We start from the raw sequence: 15,347 nt of genomic DNA on the forward strand, positions 1-15,347 counted from the left end.
GCAAAGGTGACACTCAACAGAACCCTCCTTTTACAGCCCTTCTCCCTTTAATTCTTGCGATTCCAATCCAGACACCATCTTAAATCACGAGTGTAAATCACTGAATGCTGTCATCCTTTCACCGTTGCTGTCCAGAATGACAGGAGAATGGACCAAAGATCCCTCTCTGCTCCTGTTCCATATTTATGGGAAGATGCAGTCCCCCCCCCCTCCACCCCACACCGTGTCAGGATTCCCCACCCCTGCCACCACACTCTGGCCTCCCTGTTTCAAAACCTCCCTGCTTCAGCTAAACGAAGATTAGAGAACACTGAAAGAACATTAATGTGGACACTGGAAATCTGAAATAGGGTCAAAAGGTGTTGGAAATGCTCAGCTGGTCTGGCAGAGATTCAGTCTTTCAGAACAGCAGTGCAGCGATGGGACACAGGTTTTTGTTTTCTTGGCTGACCCTTATCTCAACAGTACGTGTTGGGATAAGAAAAACTCAACAGCATCTGTGGACAGAGCAATAGAGTTACTGTATCAGGTCCCTGAGCTGGTTTTCTCTCTCCACAGATGCAGTCAGAGTTTTGTTTCCCCAGCAGGTACTGTTGAGGTAAGGGTCAGTCAAGAAAAAAATAACCTGTGTCCCACCACTGCACTGCTGTTCTGAAAGATTGCACCTCTGATAGCCCCTTATGGGCGGCACGGTGGCACAGTGGTTAGCACTGCTGCCTCACAGTGCCAGGGACCCAGGTTTGATTCCCGCCTCAGGCGACTATTAGATTAGATTAGACTTACAGTGTGGAAACAGGCCCTTCGGCCCAACAAGTCCACACCGACCCGCCGAAGCGCAACCCACCCATACCCCTACCCCTACCCCTAACCTAACACTACAGGCAATTTAGCTTGGCCAATTCACCTGACCCGCACATCTTTGGACTGTGGGAGGAAACCGGAGCACCTGGAGGAAACCCACGCAGACACGGGGAGAACGTGCAAACTCCACACAGTCAGTCGCCTGAGTCGGGAATTGAACCCGGGTCTACAGGCGCTGTGAGGCAGCAGTGCTAACCACTGTGCCACCGTGCCGCCCACATCTGTGTGGAGTTTGCACATTCTCCTCGTGCCTGCGTGGGTTTGCTCCGGGTGCCCCGGTTTCCTCCCACAATCCAGAATTATGCAGGTCAGGTGAATTGGCCGTGCTAAATTGCCCACAGTGTTAGATGCATCAGTCAGCAGTAAATATAGCGTCTGGGTGGGTTACTCATCAGAGGGTCAGTATGGACTTGTTGGGCTGAAGGACCTGTTTCCATACTGTAGGGAATCTAATCTAATCTTTTCATTAAAGTATAGTAGATCGCATTTAGGTAAGCTTAACCTTTGTACTAGGTACTGAGGAGAAAGTGAGGTCTGCAGATGCTGGAGATCAGAGCTGAAAATGTGTTGCTGGAAAAGCGCAGCAGGTCAGGCAGCATCCAAGGAACAGGAAATTTGACGTTTCGGGCATAAGCCCTTCCGAAACGTCGAATTTCCTGTTCCTTGGATGTTGCCTGACCTGCTGTGCTTTTCCAGCAACACATTTTCAGTACTAGGTACTGAGCCCTAGCAACAGAACCACACCAAATTGGCTCTAATTCACCACAAACTGGTAAATTCACAGGGAAAGGCAATCAAGTAGCGATGTGGGAGATGGTAAATTGTCACACAGTGGTCCTCCAATTGAACTCTGGACTGATGCATGTTATTAAGACAAGAGAAGCTTCACTCTGCAATAAAACCTGGACCTGGAATGACAAGATACTGACCTAGGATCATATGCCCAATGCTATCGGCTTTTATCCTGATAAGCACAGAAAAGAGAAGGTAAATTGATACAAAAAAATCTCATTTGCAAGTCCAGAAAAGCAAAATTGTAAAGGAACAAGAAGAACATGAAGATTTAAATTTCAATAAAGAAAGATGACAAAAGCAAAATAGTTTTGTGGCCCCAAGAACTTTGTATAAATCAGATTTATATAATCAGATTTTATACTTGCTGTACTAATTCAGTCTTCTTCTTTATTTGATAAGTGATTTAAAGTAAGTTTCCAAGTGCAAGTTGTTAAACAGTTTTAGCACCTACATCATCGCATGTGGTTTTTAATCAGATTATAAATCTCTCCTTACATCCACCCACTCTAGATGCAAGCGCGCCTTAATATAAAGAGTTTTATTTCACTGTAATGTTCTGTAGATACAATTGTAGAATGCAATATTAATGTTAATTTTACCTCACATATTCAGCTACTGAATAAGTAAATCATTTAAAAGCAACCTTGGTGTTAAAATATCTGGATTTATGGTTTGACTCAAGTTGTAGCACAGATCATTGCAGATTTTCTCTTCATCGCAGAAAGGAAGGAAGGGGGCTCAGTGAATGTTCCCCAGGGTTTGTAGGCCTCAGAGAACTATGATGGCACGGTTAATTGGAGACATGGAGGCAAGGCAAGAGGATTAATAATAATAATTGCTTACAAAAAAGAGCACTTGGTTCTGTTTGGGGTGGTAAACTTGGATTAAGTACCAACTGGGTTACAGTAAGAAAATCACATGTTTTCCATGTAGCCAGTCCTGCAGAAAAGACTGCACATTGCTCGAATAAAAACAGAGCTCAAGAAGAGTCATATTAGACTCAAAATGTTAACTCTGTTTTTCTCTCTCCACAGGTATTACCAGATCCATTGAATTTCTCCAGCACTTCCTGCTTTTAGTATTTTTTTTCTCCTCTCTCTCTGCACCCCTCCTCACTTTCCATCCTCCTGCTGCCTATCCTTCTCTCTCTACTTTTCTGTTGCTCAATTACCGCCCCCCCCCAGCCTACCCTCTGTCTCACTCCTCTCTCTGCTTGTCCTCCATCCTGTGCCTTTTACCTTCTCTCTAACAAACTGCCCCTCCCCCTCCCTATTCTCCCTCACCATTTCATTTCTCTTGAGTGTCATGTGGGGAGGATGAAAGCAAACCCAAGGGCAACATTTGAGGAACTTCCACAAAATATTCCTCAGTCTTTGTGTCCATCATTCTCCTCAGTGAAAGAAGGTAGTTGGGTGGACAGAGCTTTGTAAAAGAAAGGCTGGGTGCACAGTGTAGCTCCACATTGTGAATGTAGTGTGTTTCTGACTGACTGGCCTCTCCCTGCCATCATTTCTGATAACGTGCACACTCTAGCTGTGCTGATCCAAACATATCTCCACTCTCCTTTGCTCACTGTCTCCACTTAATACATCCAAGATATGAAAGCGTACAAACTAGGTGCTGGAATAGGCCTTTCAGCCATTCAAACCTGCTCTATCATTCAATAGAACCATAGCTGATGCTTTGTCTCAATGCCATATTCCCACTTTCTCTCCACAGTTACCTTTAATAGCTAAAAATGCATCAATCTCATTTCTTTAATATACTCAGTGAGCTGGTATCTCCAGGCTTCCCATGGAAGTGAATTCTGAAGGTTGACCCCCCTCTGACTGAAGCAATGTTTCCTCATTTCAATCCCAAAGAGCCTACCTGATTCCCTGATACTTTATCCCCCAGTTCTTGATTCTCCACCCAGGGGAGACATCCACCCTGCATCCAACGTGTCTCCACCTGTTAGAATATTTCACATTTCAATCCAAACCCCTCTCATTCTTCTAAACTCTGATGAGTTCAGACCCAGTTGAGCTAATCTCGCCTCATATTGCAGTACTGCCATCCCTCGTATCAGCCTAATAAATCCTCACTTAGAACGTAGAACATTATAGCGCACTACAGGCCCTTTGGCCCTCAATGTCGGTGCCAACCTGTGGAACCAGTCTGAAGCCCATCTATCCCACACTATTCGATTTTCATCCATATGTTTATCCAATGACCATTTAAATGGTTAAAGTTGGCAAGTCTATTACTGTTCCATGCCCCAACTACTCTCTGAGTAAAGAAACAACCTCTGGCACTAGATTGGGGAACCAAAACTTCACACAGTATTCCAGGCGCAGTCTCACAGGTCTTGTATAACTGCAGTAAGACATCCCAACATCTGAATTCCAATCCTCTTGAAAATATCTTGCAATTCTCTTTCAGTTCACATCGCTTGATTAAACAAACCCGCAGCGAGTTTGAGCTGGTTCAGTTCATGCTCTGACAGTACTTTTGGTGTAGACTTTCTTTTCACAAGATTGCAATTAGAAATGGAGAACCAAGATGATTTTCCTTTGAACAGTCAATGATCCTGAAGCCTTTTAAATGGACTGTATTTGGATTTCGAAAGGGCGTTTGATCAAGTGAATATAAACTCAGTGTGCAGTGGGTAACATAGTAGCATAGATGGGGATTGGCTGTCTGAAAGAAAACAGGAAGTATGCATGAATGGGCCTTCATCTGTTGGGCAGGATGTAATGAGTGGAGTCTTGTAAGTGTCTATGCTCAGGCTTCAACTTCTTACAATTTACGTCAATGACTTAAATGAGGGAGCTAAGGCCCAGTAGCTAAATTTGCAGACGACAGCAAGATAGGTGGGAAAGTATGTTGTGAATAAGACATAAGGAAGCTGCTGATGGGGAATCAGATGGAGTGCAATGTGGGAAAATGGGAAGTTGTTCATTTTGGCTGGGAAAATTATTATTTCTGAATTCCGAGATGCTGAGGAACTTGCATGTGTGGGTATGCAGGTACAGCACATCACGGTGAAGCCTAATTGGATGTTCTCTTTTATTGTGAGAGGAACTGAAAACAAAAAAGATGTAATCAGTGGCAAAGTAGATAATGAAGAAGGTTCTCTAAGATTATAAAGGGATCTTTGTCAAATCAGTAAATAGGCAAAAAAATGGCAGATGGAGTTCAATCTGGAGGTATTCCATTTTGCTACAAAAAACAAGGATAAGATTTATACAATTAATAATAGGGGCCTTGGGTAGTGTTGTGGAGCAGAGGGCTCGAGGGGTTCATGGTCACAATTCTTTGGCATTTGTATCACATTATTATTAAGCTGTTATGGGTTCACTAGAGACTTACCAGGACATTGCTGGTACGGAAGGTTAGAGGTGTAAAGAAAGGCTGGATAGACTGGGTCTTTTTCACATAGGAGGTTGAGAGCTGACCTTACAGAAGTTGATAAAATAATGAAGGGTATAGATATGGTTAATGATAGTTGTCTTTTCCCCAGAATTCTGGATTTCAAGACTAAGTGGCACATTTTTAACGTGAGAAGAGAGAGATTTAAAAAAGACATGGGGACAATTTTTTTTTCACAGAGTGTGGTTGTGTGTGGAATAAACTGCCTGAGGAAGTGGTGGATGTGGGCACACTGACAACTTTTGAAAGACATTTAGATAAGTATATGAATAGGAAAGGTTTGGAGGAATATGGGCTAGGAGCATGCAGCTGGAACTAGTTTAATTTGGGATTATGTTCAGCGTGGACTGGTTGGATGGAAAGGTCTGTTTCTGTGCTGTGTGACTCTATGACTCTACATTATTCTCAGTTGTATGGAGAATTGGTGAGACCATCTTTTGAATACCGTGTACAGATTTGGTTTCCTCGTTTAAGGAAAGATGTAAACACATTGGAGGTGGTTTGAAGGAGATGTACTAGATTGATGCCTGGAATGAGTGGGTTGTTTTATGAGGATGGGCTGGACAGGAGTTTCAAAGAGTAAGGGACAACTTGATTAAAGATTATAAGAACCTGAAACGTCTTGACAAGATGGATGTGGAATCAATGTTTCCGCTCGGTGCTCAGTTCAGAATTAGTTTAAAAATTAGGGGTCCACCCCTTCAGGACGGATATGAGGAGAATTGTTTACTCTCTGAGTGTTGTGCAACTTTGAAGAAAGCGAGCGTGGATTCATTGGATATTTTTGAAGACAGAAGTCGATAGCTTGTTGTTAGGCAGGAGAATCAAGAATTATCAAGGGTGGATGGGGAAAAAGAAATTCAAAACATTGACAGATCAAACATGATCTTATTGAATGGTGAACCAGACTCAGAGAACCTAATGGTATATTTCTGCTTCTGTTTCGTATGATCAAATAAATGTTCAATTATAATGCATTCGCTGCAACATATCGGAGGTCAGTGATCTGAGATTTGGAAGGTTTGTGGTAATGGTCACAGCTCCATGCTCCCTTCACCAACTCAGCAACTGGGCAAGGCTGGCTATGCATTTAAATTTGACTCATCATATGATGCAGCTTTTGTAGCTAAAATCTAAGTACAGTTCATTCAAAAGGCTTCAGGAGCACTGACTACTCAAAGGAAAATCATCTTAGTTCTCCATTTCTAATTTCTAATCTTGTGAAAAGAAATTCTACAACAAATCCTACTGCCAGAGCATGAACTGTATTCGCTTAAATTCGCTGTGGGTTTATTTAATCAAGGACTGTGAACAGAAAGAAGATTGAAAGACCATTCCAAGAGGGTTAGAATTCAGAAGTTGGGATGTCTCACTGCAGTTATACGACATCTTGTGGGACTACACCTGGAATATTGTGTGAAGATTTGGTTTCCCAATTTAGGTAAGGCTTTACTTAACTTTGAGGGAGTGCAGCAGAAATTCACTAGGCTGATACCGGGGATGGGAACTCTATTGTATGAGAAGAATATGGCTTTTGCAACATGCTGCACCCAGATTCCATTTAAATACTCCTTGCAACGGAATTCCAACATTGATATTTGGGTTGGGTTGGATCAGCTGGAATCCTCTCTTTAGAAATAGCAAACGAAGATCTCAGGCAAGCATATCTGCTTTTCATTGAAGTGAAGTTTCTGATACCAGGACAAAGGAGAGTGGTAGAGATTAGAATAACCAGCAAATCGTACAGGTTTCCCATTGACACCCCTGCTGCCTGGTCTCAGGGACTAATGTTGTCTCCTTTGCTTTCAGTGCACGATGAGTTTCGGTCAGCCATGGTGGAGGGTCCCTTCTTTAGCACAAACATGGAGGACTGTGGCTACAACATTCCCCAGACGGATGAGTCTACACTGATGACAATTGCCTACGTGATGGCAGCCATCTGCGCTCTCTTCATGCTGCCTCTGTGCCTCATGGTCTTTCAGTGGCGCTGTTTCCGTTGCCTTCGACGTGATCACGATGACTTTGCAGACGACATATCGCTGCTGAAGTGAATGAAGAGAAACTATTCAAAATGGAAGAATACTCTCCCCCTCCTTTTTAAACTAAGAAGCAGCTAACAGTGATGGATAGAACAGCAGGTGTTCAAGAACCGAGAGCGAGAGTGATGGCTGGTTTGAGGTTCACAACTATTGTAGTGTAGACAAAGTTACTTCCTCCCCATCCCCCAGTGTACAGGCCCTTCCATATTGTATTATCTTTTGGTCAGATCATTTCCTTGAACTGTGACGGAATATCCACTGGGCAGACTAACAGCCTAGAGATAGTGATGTTCGAGAATTGAGTAACTCAACAAGGTACACAAACTCCTCCCCGTAAGAGATGTCAACTTACTGAAAGAAGTCCATCGAGTATTTCCAAAAGGAAACTGTAAATATTAGCCACAGAGAAATATTTTTTATTTGACAGATTCATCACCTTGGATCATAATCACCCTAATTGGTATCTTCTACTGGACCAATGGGAAATATGTGAGCTGTGGAAATGGTTGTTCATGATGTCTGCTTGATTTTTATTGATCTCTAGCCTGTGCAGCCCAAAAATGGCCATTCACTCCTATAAATTGAGTGCAATACAGTTTTACACTACCAGCGCATCAACACTACCTTACAGATATCATTTATAATGTGTAGTGTTTACATTTATGTGTAAATGTCCAGAAATATATGCATTACAGTGAGTTGCATTACATTTATTGGGCAACATTGAACTATAGTGACATTGCAATGACTAAACAATACATTTTTGTTTTCTTTCCCTCCTGAAGATCATGAATTCGTTTGCAATTACTTTTTAATGGGTACTGGCCACACTCAGTACTTGTCTTAAATGGTAATTTATCAAATGCAACCCAAATAATATACATCAGTGGGTCCATGGATCTCCATGTAGATGATGCAGCCATTTACACATGAGGCACTTTTCCACAGAGGGCATGGATAATGATCAATATTGGGAGCTGAGACCATTGTAGCCAAGTATACTGTTATCCACTGCTATTCAGAATGAAATCAGGTCGCTCAGCACACAGACTGGAGACTGAACTTGGGAATTCCTGGCTTGTATGTTTGTACGTGTGTCATTTATTCAATAGCTTGATCAAAATGCCACTGAGAGGAATCTCAGCCAATGTTACATGACAACTACAACCCAATTGCCTTATAGAGCTGTTCCTGAGATAGCCCCGCTGTGGTCACACTTGTGAATTTGATGGTGATTTAATAGCAGCACTTCAACTTAGAACCGGACAACCAAAACAAACCTTTGTCTGTACGAGGCTCAAAGGGGCAACGAGCCAATTCCTGCACTTTGTTCCTTTGTCCCGATCTCTAAAACTAGTAATATTTTCCCTTTTACGTGACTGACATATCCTGTCACCAGGCTATTGGTTAATCTTTAGTACATGAAAGTAAATTTGCCATAGTCCCAGAGGTCAATATGGCTGCTGTCTCACCAGAGAGAGACATTAATTCACTAACACCTAACCTGATTAGGCAACACTCGCCTGTCAGTTTGTCAAATCCTTTCATCATACATAACCATATCAAACAGCTGGTGGGTGACAGAATTAAAGAGGGCCACACTTTTTGTCCAAGTCTCACCTATTCAAAACTGTGATAGATTCAAATTTTAATAGTATCTCTATCATGCTTCTGCAAAGTTGCCCCACTGTTCACATGGTTTCCCCCAGGTATTCATATCTGGATATTTCAGCATAAATGTTCATGAATGTTATATGCAGTTATTGACAAAAGACATTCAAAGCAAGCAACTGAGGTAATTCTTGGGTAAAGCTAGTTGAGACATTAAGACTGTGATATTATAATGCCAGGTGGTCTACAATAAGGTATTTTGTGAATCACAACCTGAAGGAAACTAGATAGTAGTTGTTACTCTTCTGGGGTGTGGTCAAGGGACACAAGGTAGATGCAGGAAGGATCCCTGCCCTGTCTGAGGGGTTTACAACTCAGAGACTCGGTCTCAGAATTTGGGCAAAACATGTCGAAATTAGAAAGAGGGAGAATTTCTTCACCCATAGGTAGTGGTGCTGAAATCTTAGGAATTCCCACCCCCAGAGGGCTGTGGAGATTCAGCTGTTGAGTATGTTTCTTACTGAATTTCATAGGTTTCAACTTTTGAAAAACATCTAGCCAAACGCTAGTGGGAAAAAATGGTGCTGATGATCAGCCACAATCTTATTGATTCACAGTAGGAACTCAAAAGGCTGAATGGTCTATTCTTCCTCCTATTTCTTAATTTAGTCACTTGGTAGGATAGAACTTGTGTATTGCTAAAAACAAAAGACATGGTGTTGATCCCTCGTCAAGATAATTCACAAGAAATGCCACCTGAAAGGGAAAAGTACATTTATATTGTCTGAAAGGAGAGTGTTGATTGGTTAGCAAGTGGACTCTGATTGGTACCAGTGTTGCCACAAAGAATGCATCAGTTTGTGATGATTGACTATTAACTGTCAAGGTTTGTTTAAATTTGATTCAGGCAAATTGAGTGCAATTGGTCAAGGCATTGCCCTGACAATTGAACCAGAAAATGGCTGTCACTTACTTTGTTGAGATGAAAAAAGAGAAGTTTGTGCACAAGATTTTTTTTTGGCTGCAAAGACCAGAACTTTCAGTACACAGAGGTAAATTAATTTATAATTATCAGTCAAACTCACAATGTGGGCACTGGAGCATACTGGAAGCTCTGTAGTGTGCTCACAGAAAGAATTTGTACATACACACTGCCTGGTTAAATTTAACAAAAAAATTTAACAGCCATTCTCTTGTTCATTTCCCAGGGCAATATCCTGACCAATCAGAATCAAGAGTGTGTTGCTGGGAAAGCACAGCATGTCAAGCAGCATCTGAGGAGCAGCAGAATTGGCGTTTTGGGCATAAATCCTTCATCAGGAATGTCCGAAACGTCGATTCTGTCTTTTGAAATTCTGGTCTTTGCAGACAAAAAAAAATCTTGTGCACAAACTTCTCCCTTTTCAACTCAACGAAGTAAGTGACAGCCATTTTCTTGTTCAATTGTCAGGGCAATGCCTTGACCAATCACGGTCAATCTGCCTGAATCAAATTTAAATAAACCTTGACAGTTAATAGCCAATCATCACAATCAGGGCTTATGCCCGAAACATAAATTCTCCTGCTCCACAGATGCTGCCTGGCCCGCTGCGCTTTCCCAGCAACACACTCTCGACACTGATCTCCAGCATCTGCAGTCCTCACTGTCTCCCAATCAGAGTCAACCTGCCTGGTTTAAAATTTAAACAAAGCCTGATAGTTAACTGTTGTAATTGTTGATAGTCCATTCTCTGGCAATACCTGTACCAATCAGGGTCCACTTGTCAATTCATGAATTATCCTCTCATACAATATAAGTGTTGTTTTTCCTTTTAGTTGTTATACTTGGATGAGTGCAAGATAGAAAAAAATTGATAAAATATGTATTTTTTTCAGCAATTTGTTATTTCCTTATGTTCTTATGCTACTGGCATAAACCTGGCTGAGGGCAGCACAGACAGTCTGAGCAGTATCATGTTAGGGGGAGGGAAGGAAATAGTGAAAGGAGATAAATCTGACTGAGAGAAAAGCCAGAATTCGAGAAGTGAAGGACAGTGAGAAAGGGTGGGGAAACTATGGGGTTGGTAAAGGGAGAAATTGATTCAGCTTCCAGCAAGAGTCAGAGAACGTTTGAGGTACAGTCACTTTGGCAGCAAAACAAAGAGACTGTGAGAGGATGTACCCGGACGCAGCTTTGATGGAAAGGAATCAAAGTCACAATGGGAGAGGGAGACATAAAGAGAGTAATTGAATGGTGACAAAGCAGGGACAGAGGAAGAAAATAACAGGATCACATTAGGAGGGACTGGGTGCTGGACGCAGTAACATTGCTCCGCGAGACGTTTGGGAAAAGCAAATCAATTCCTTTTAGGCAGACAACATACAACTGTCACTGACAACATTTCTGGCAGTTAGCCGAAGAAATTAGCTTTTTTTCTGAGGGGAGGCAATGGCCTAGTGGTATTTTTTTTAAGATTAGATCCCTTCCAGGATGGAAACAGGCCCTTCGGCCCAACAAGCCCACACCGATTCTCTGAAGAGTAACCCACCCAGACCCATTTCCCTCTGGTTAATGCACTTAACACTATGGGCAATTTAACATGGCCAATTCACCTGACCTGCACATCTTTAGACTGTGGGAGGAAACCGGAGCACCCGGAGGAAACCCACGCAGATATGGGGAGAATGTGCAAACTCCACACAGACAGTCACCCGAGGCTGGAATCGAACCTGGGACCCTAATGCTGTGAGGTAGCAGTGCTAACCACTGAACAATCGTGCCACCCCAATTATCATTGGACTATTAATCCAGAAACCCAGGGAGTGTTCTGGGGACCTGGGTTTGAATCCCCCACAGCTGGTTGTGGACTTTGAATTCAATAAATATCTCAAACTGAGAGTCTAATGATGATCATGAGTCGATTGTTGGGAAAGTCCATCAGGTTTACTAATGTACTTCAGGGAAGGAAACACCATCCTTACCTGGTCTGGGTAACATCTGATTCCAGACCCACAGCACTTAACTGCCCTCTGGGATGGGCAATAAATGCTGATCTACCCAGTGGTGCCCTCACCCCATGAATGAATTAAAAAATTCAATACTGTAGGGACAAATATCCATTAAGAGAACGTTTGTTCTCCTAGTCTGCATCTGTCACAATGTAGATATCACACCTCAAAGTGTCCAAATTATTTAAAATGAAATATTCAAAATGAAAGATAAAACCAGACATTTCCAGTGAGTTTTTATTGCCTCTTATAGCAGGCCATTCTTTGAAGGAAGAAGGCAGTCCAATGATAGACAACTATCAACCTCTAGTAACCCCCACAGCAATGGGCCTCTGTGATCTTCAGAATGTCCTTATTTGCATTGCTCCTCCAGTAAACAATATTGCAATTAATGGAGCCAGTCCAGGTTAAACAATGCCCAGTTTTAGCTGTGATTTGGAGGTGCCAGTTTTGAACTGGTGTGTACCAAGTTAAAAATTGCACAACACCAGGTTATAGTCCAACAGATTTATTTGGAAGCACTAGCTTTTGGAGCGCTGCTCCTTTATCAGGTGGCTGTAGCGTTCACACTGAAGGAGTAGCGCTCCGAAAGCTAGTGCTTCCAAATAGCTGCTAAACATCACAGGAGATGACAGTGAATCCAGATAATATGTGAGCAATTCTACAGGAGATCAGCAGTATCATTTTTTTAAAATAGCAACAAGTCTGCTCCACCCATCAGATGTCCCAGATGGATTTATGATTCTGTTTTATTCTGGAAATTTAGGTTCACCAAGCTCTAAAATCTCTGATGTTGACCTGAGGGAGATTGTAAACACTGGTCTGCTTATGCTCGAAACGTCGAATTCTCTATTCCTGAGATGCTGCCTAACCTGCTGTGCTTTGACCAGCAACACATTTGCAGCTGTGATCTCCAGCATCTGCAGACCTCATTTTTTACTTACTGATTACTAACCTAGTTAACCAAAACGTAGGTGCACACTTGAGGAATAATTAAACCTACGAATGGACTATGAGTACGAATTATTTTTCAATGGAATTTTGCCCTCCTTCTGTTGAGCTATTTTCCCCAATGGAATTGATCAGAATTTACAGACAATCTATCTTAAAATTATGCCCTAATTATATCTGTGTCACAGTTTGACATCAGCTCCGATATAAAGAATATGAATTTGAAGTCCTCCTCTACACAGTTATTGCAATTAGTATAGAACACTGTGCCAAGACCATGGCTACAGTTATTTTGCTTGTAATCTTTAATGACATGATTTTCTCATGATCCAATATTGATTGATAGTGTGAAATGATTGAATTGTGTCCAATTTATATTCTTGACCTTATTGTCATTTTGCAAAGTTCCTGATCTTCCAGTCAAGATGAACAAAATAACAACATTTGCAAGATTAGTTAATTCCAACTCTGATATTCATGGGGGTATCTGTAAATGTTGATGCACAGTGATATATCATTACAAGAATATTGTTGCATGGATGGTGCCGATTAGTGCCAGACTCTGTAAATTCAGGTACATGAATTCAGAACTCCTTGTGAATACTAATAAGGTACATGTGCCCATTTTGTTAAAGTGATTTCAGAAAAGTCAAAATCCAATTCTGAAGAGGAAAATACAGTACACGGCTGAGTAATTTGGCAATCTCACTCACTTGTATTATGAGAATCATTACTGTCAGATAAATATATAGACTGTAGGGAAACGATGCTTAAAATAAATTGCAATAAAGGCACATGTTGGGGAGAATTAACCCGTATTAACGCATGAAAATACTGTCCTGCACAGAGTCTTTGACAGGCCAGCTTACCACTGGGTCATCACGGTCAAATATAACGCTCACGACCTACTGTTCAAAATGCACAGTAAATGTTACTGGAAATGTAGTCAAGACTGAAAAGACATTGAAACACACTGCAGCTGAAATTAGCAAACTCTGAATAGACCAGGGATTGATCATAAAACAGAACAAAGAACTGCAGATGCCGGAAATCTGAAATGAAAGCAGACATTGATGGAGAAACTCAACAGGTTTGGCAGCATCTTTGCAGAGAAAGCAGAGTTAATGTTTTGGATCCTGTGACTCTGTTTTCTCTCCAGGTATTAATCATGGTAGCATCTTGCTTTGTATGCTTTGACATCACACTCAGGACACAACTTACTATCAAAGGTGCTCCTCAGAGAAATTATTATTAAACTGCAATCCACTTTGCAAGGCTTTAATCCTATTATCAGTGTCTCTGCAAGAAGCTGTGTTCATACGATGCACGTAGCGGTGAGCATTTGTGGACAGAATACTTCAATTTGAAAGAACAGCCAGGGGTCAACTCTACATTTAAGCATTGAAATGACAGCAGTTTAATCAAGAATAGATGTTCTCAGTCTAATTTGCCAACAGCTGCGTCACCTGGCTGGTGGCCTATAATTTGGGAAATAAACACTTCTGCTCTCTCTATGGTTAGAAGTTACAGAGCTGAAATAACAAAATATCAAGATGAACTTTCAGGCACTAAACAATGGTGCAGTGATGGACTGAGCCACAGCAATAGTGCAGTCACAATCCAGTTATGTTTCATATCATTCCGAGGAGCAACAACAAATTGGCAACTTTTGACTTTCTTCTTGAGTGGCGTATCTTGGCCATTTGTAGCAGAATGTGAAACATCCTTCTTTCTTCAACTTGGTGATAAAATCATTTATGGAAAATAACTTTTTATTTGAGATCGTCAGAAAATGTGGAAATTGGAATAATTTTAAAGGGCTATTGAGATATGCAATTCCCTGCTAAGAAATACTGGTGGGAGAAGGATGTGTAATAGCTTTTATATGAGATGTGGATAAATATTTGATATTTGATTTTAACAAAGTATAAAATAGGGATTTTTAGAGAGTTAGCATTGGCTTAATGGATCAAGTGGTCTGCTGTTATAAGATTCCAATTCTAATGCATGCATTAAACTTCATTTTAATCAATACTGTGTGGTACTGACAGCAAAAGATCAGGATGTTTGACCTAATGAGTCCATGTTTGTAATACACAAGGTTTTTTTTTTAGACTGATTAGACTTACAGTGTGGAAACAGGCCCTTCGGCCCAACAAGTCCACACCGACCCGCCGAAGCGCAACCCACCCATACCCCTACATTTACCCCTTACCTAACACTACGGGCAATTTAGCATCGCCAATTCACCTGACCCGCACATCTTTGGACAGTGGGAGGAAACCGGAGCACCCGGAGGAAACCCACGCAGACACGGGGAGAACGTGCAAACTCCACACAGTCAGTCGCCTGAGTCGGGAATTGAACCCGGGTCTCAGGCGCTGTGAGGCAGCAGTGCTAACCACTGTGCCACCGTGCCGCCCACTAATGGTCCTCATTATTTTTCAAGTAACCTTTTTGTCATTATCTTCCTGTTCTTTTTCCTTCATGGTATTCTAACTTCCCTGAAATACATCCATGTCATTCACCTGATATACCACATTCCTGTGGTAGTGAGTTCCATTCTCTGGATAAATAGGATTCCCCTAAGTACCCAGTTTATTGGTGACCATCCTGTGTTTATGACCACTAGTTGTAGGGTCTTCCCTGAAAATGGAACTGCCTTTTGAATATCTTAAAGACTTTTATCAA

The 15,347-nt window shown here is 41.7% G+C and overlaps 1 protein-coding gene across 1 annotated transcript in view; it reads left to right on the forward strand.

The window, feature by feature from the left end:
• The window catches only part of bace1 (beta-secretase 1), a 121,317-nt gene extending 109,689 nt beyond the window's left edge, over positions 1 to 11,628 (forward strand). The window contains exon 9 of the mRNA XM_060846837.1: positions 6,877 to 11,628. Within this exon, the coding sequence (XP_060702820.1) occupies positions 6,877 to 7,118 (242 nt within the window). The 3' untranslated portion in view covers positions 7,119 to 11,628. The remainder of the gene's footprint in view (positions 1 to 6,876) is intronic.
• The last annotated feature ends 3,719 nt before the right edge of the window (positions 11,629 to 15,347 follow it).

This window comes from Hemiscyllium ocellatum, chromosome 29 (assembly GCF_020745735.1).
Source record: "Hemiscyllium ocellatum isolate sHemOce1 chromosome 29, sHemOce1.pat.X.cur, whole genome shotgun sequence".
Taxonomy (NCBI): Eukaryota; Metazoa; Chordata; class Chondrichthyes; order Orectolobiformes; family Hemiscylliidae; genus Hemiscyllium; species Hemiscyllium ocellatum.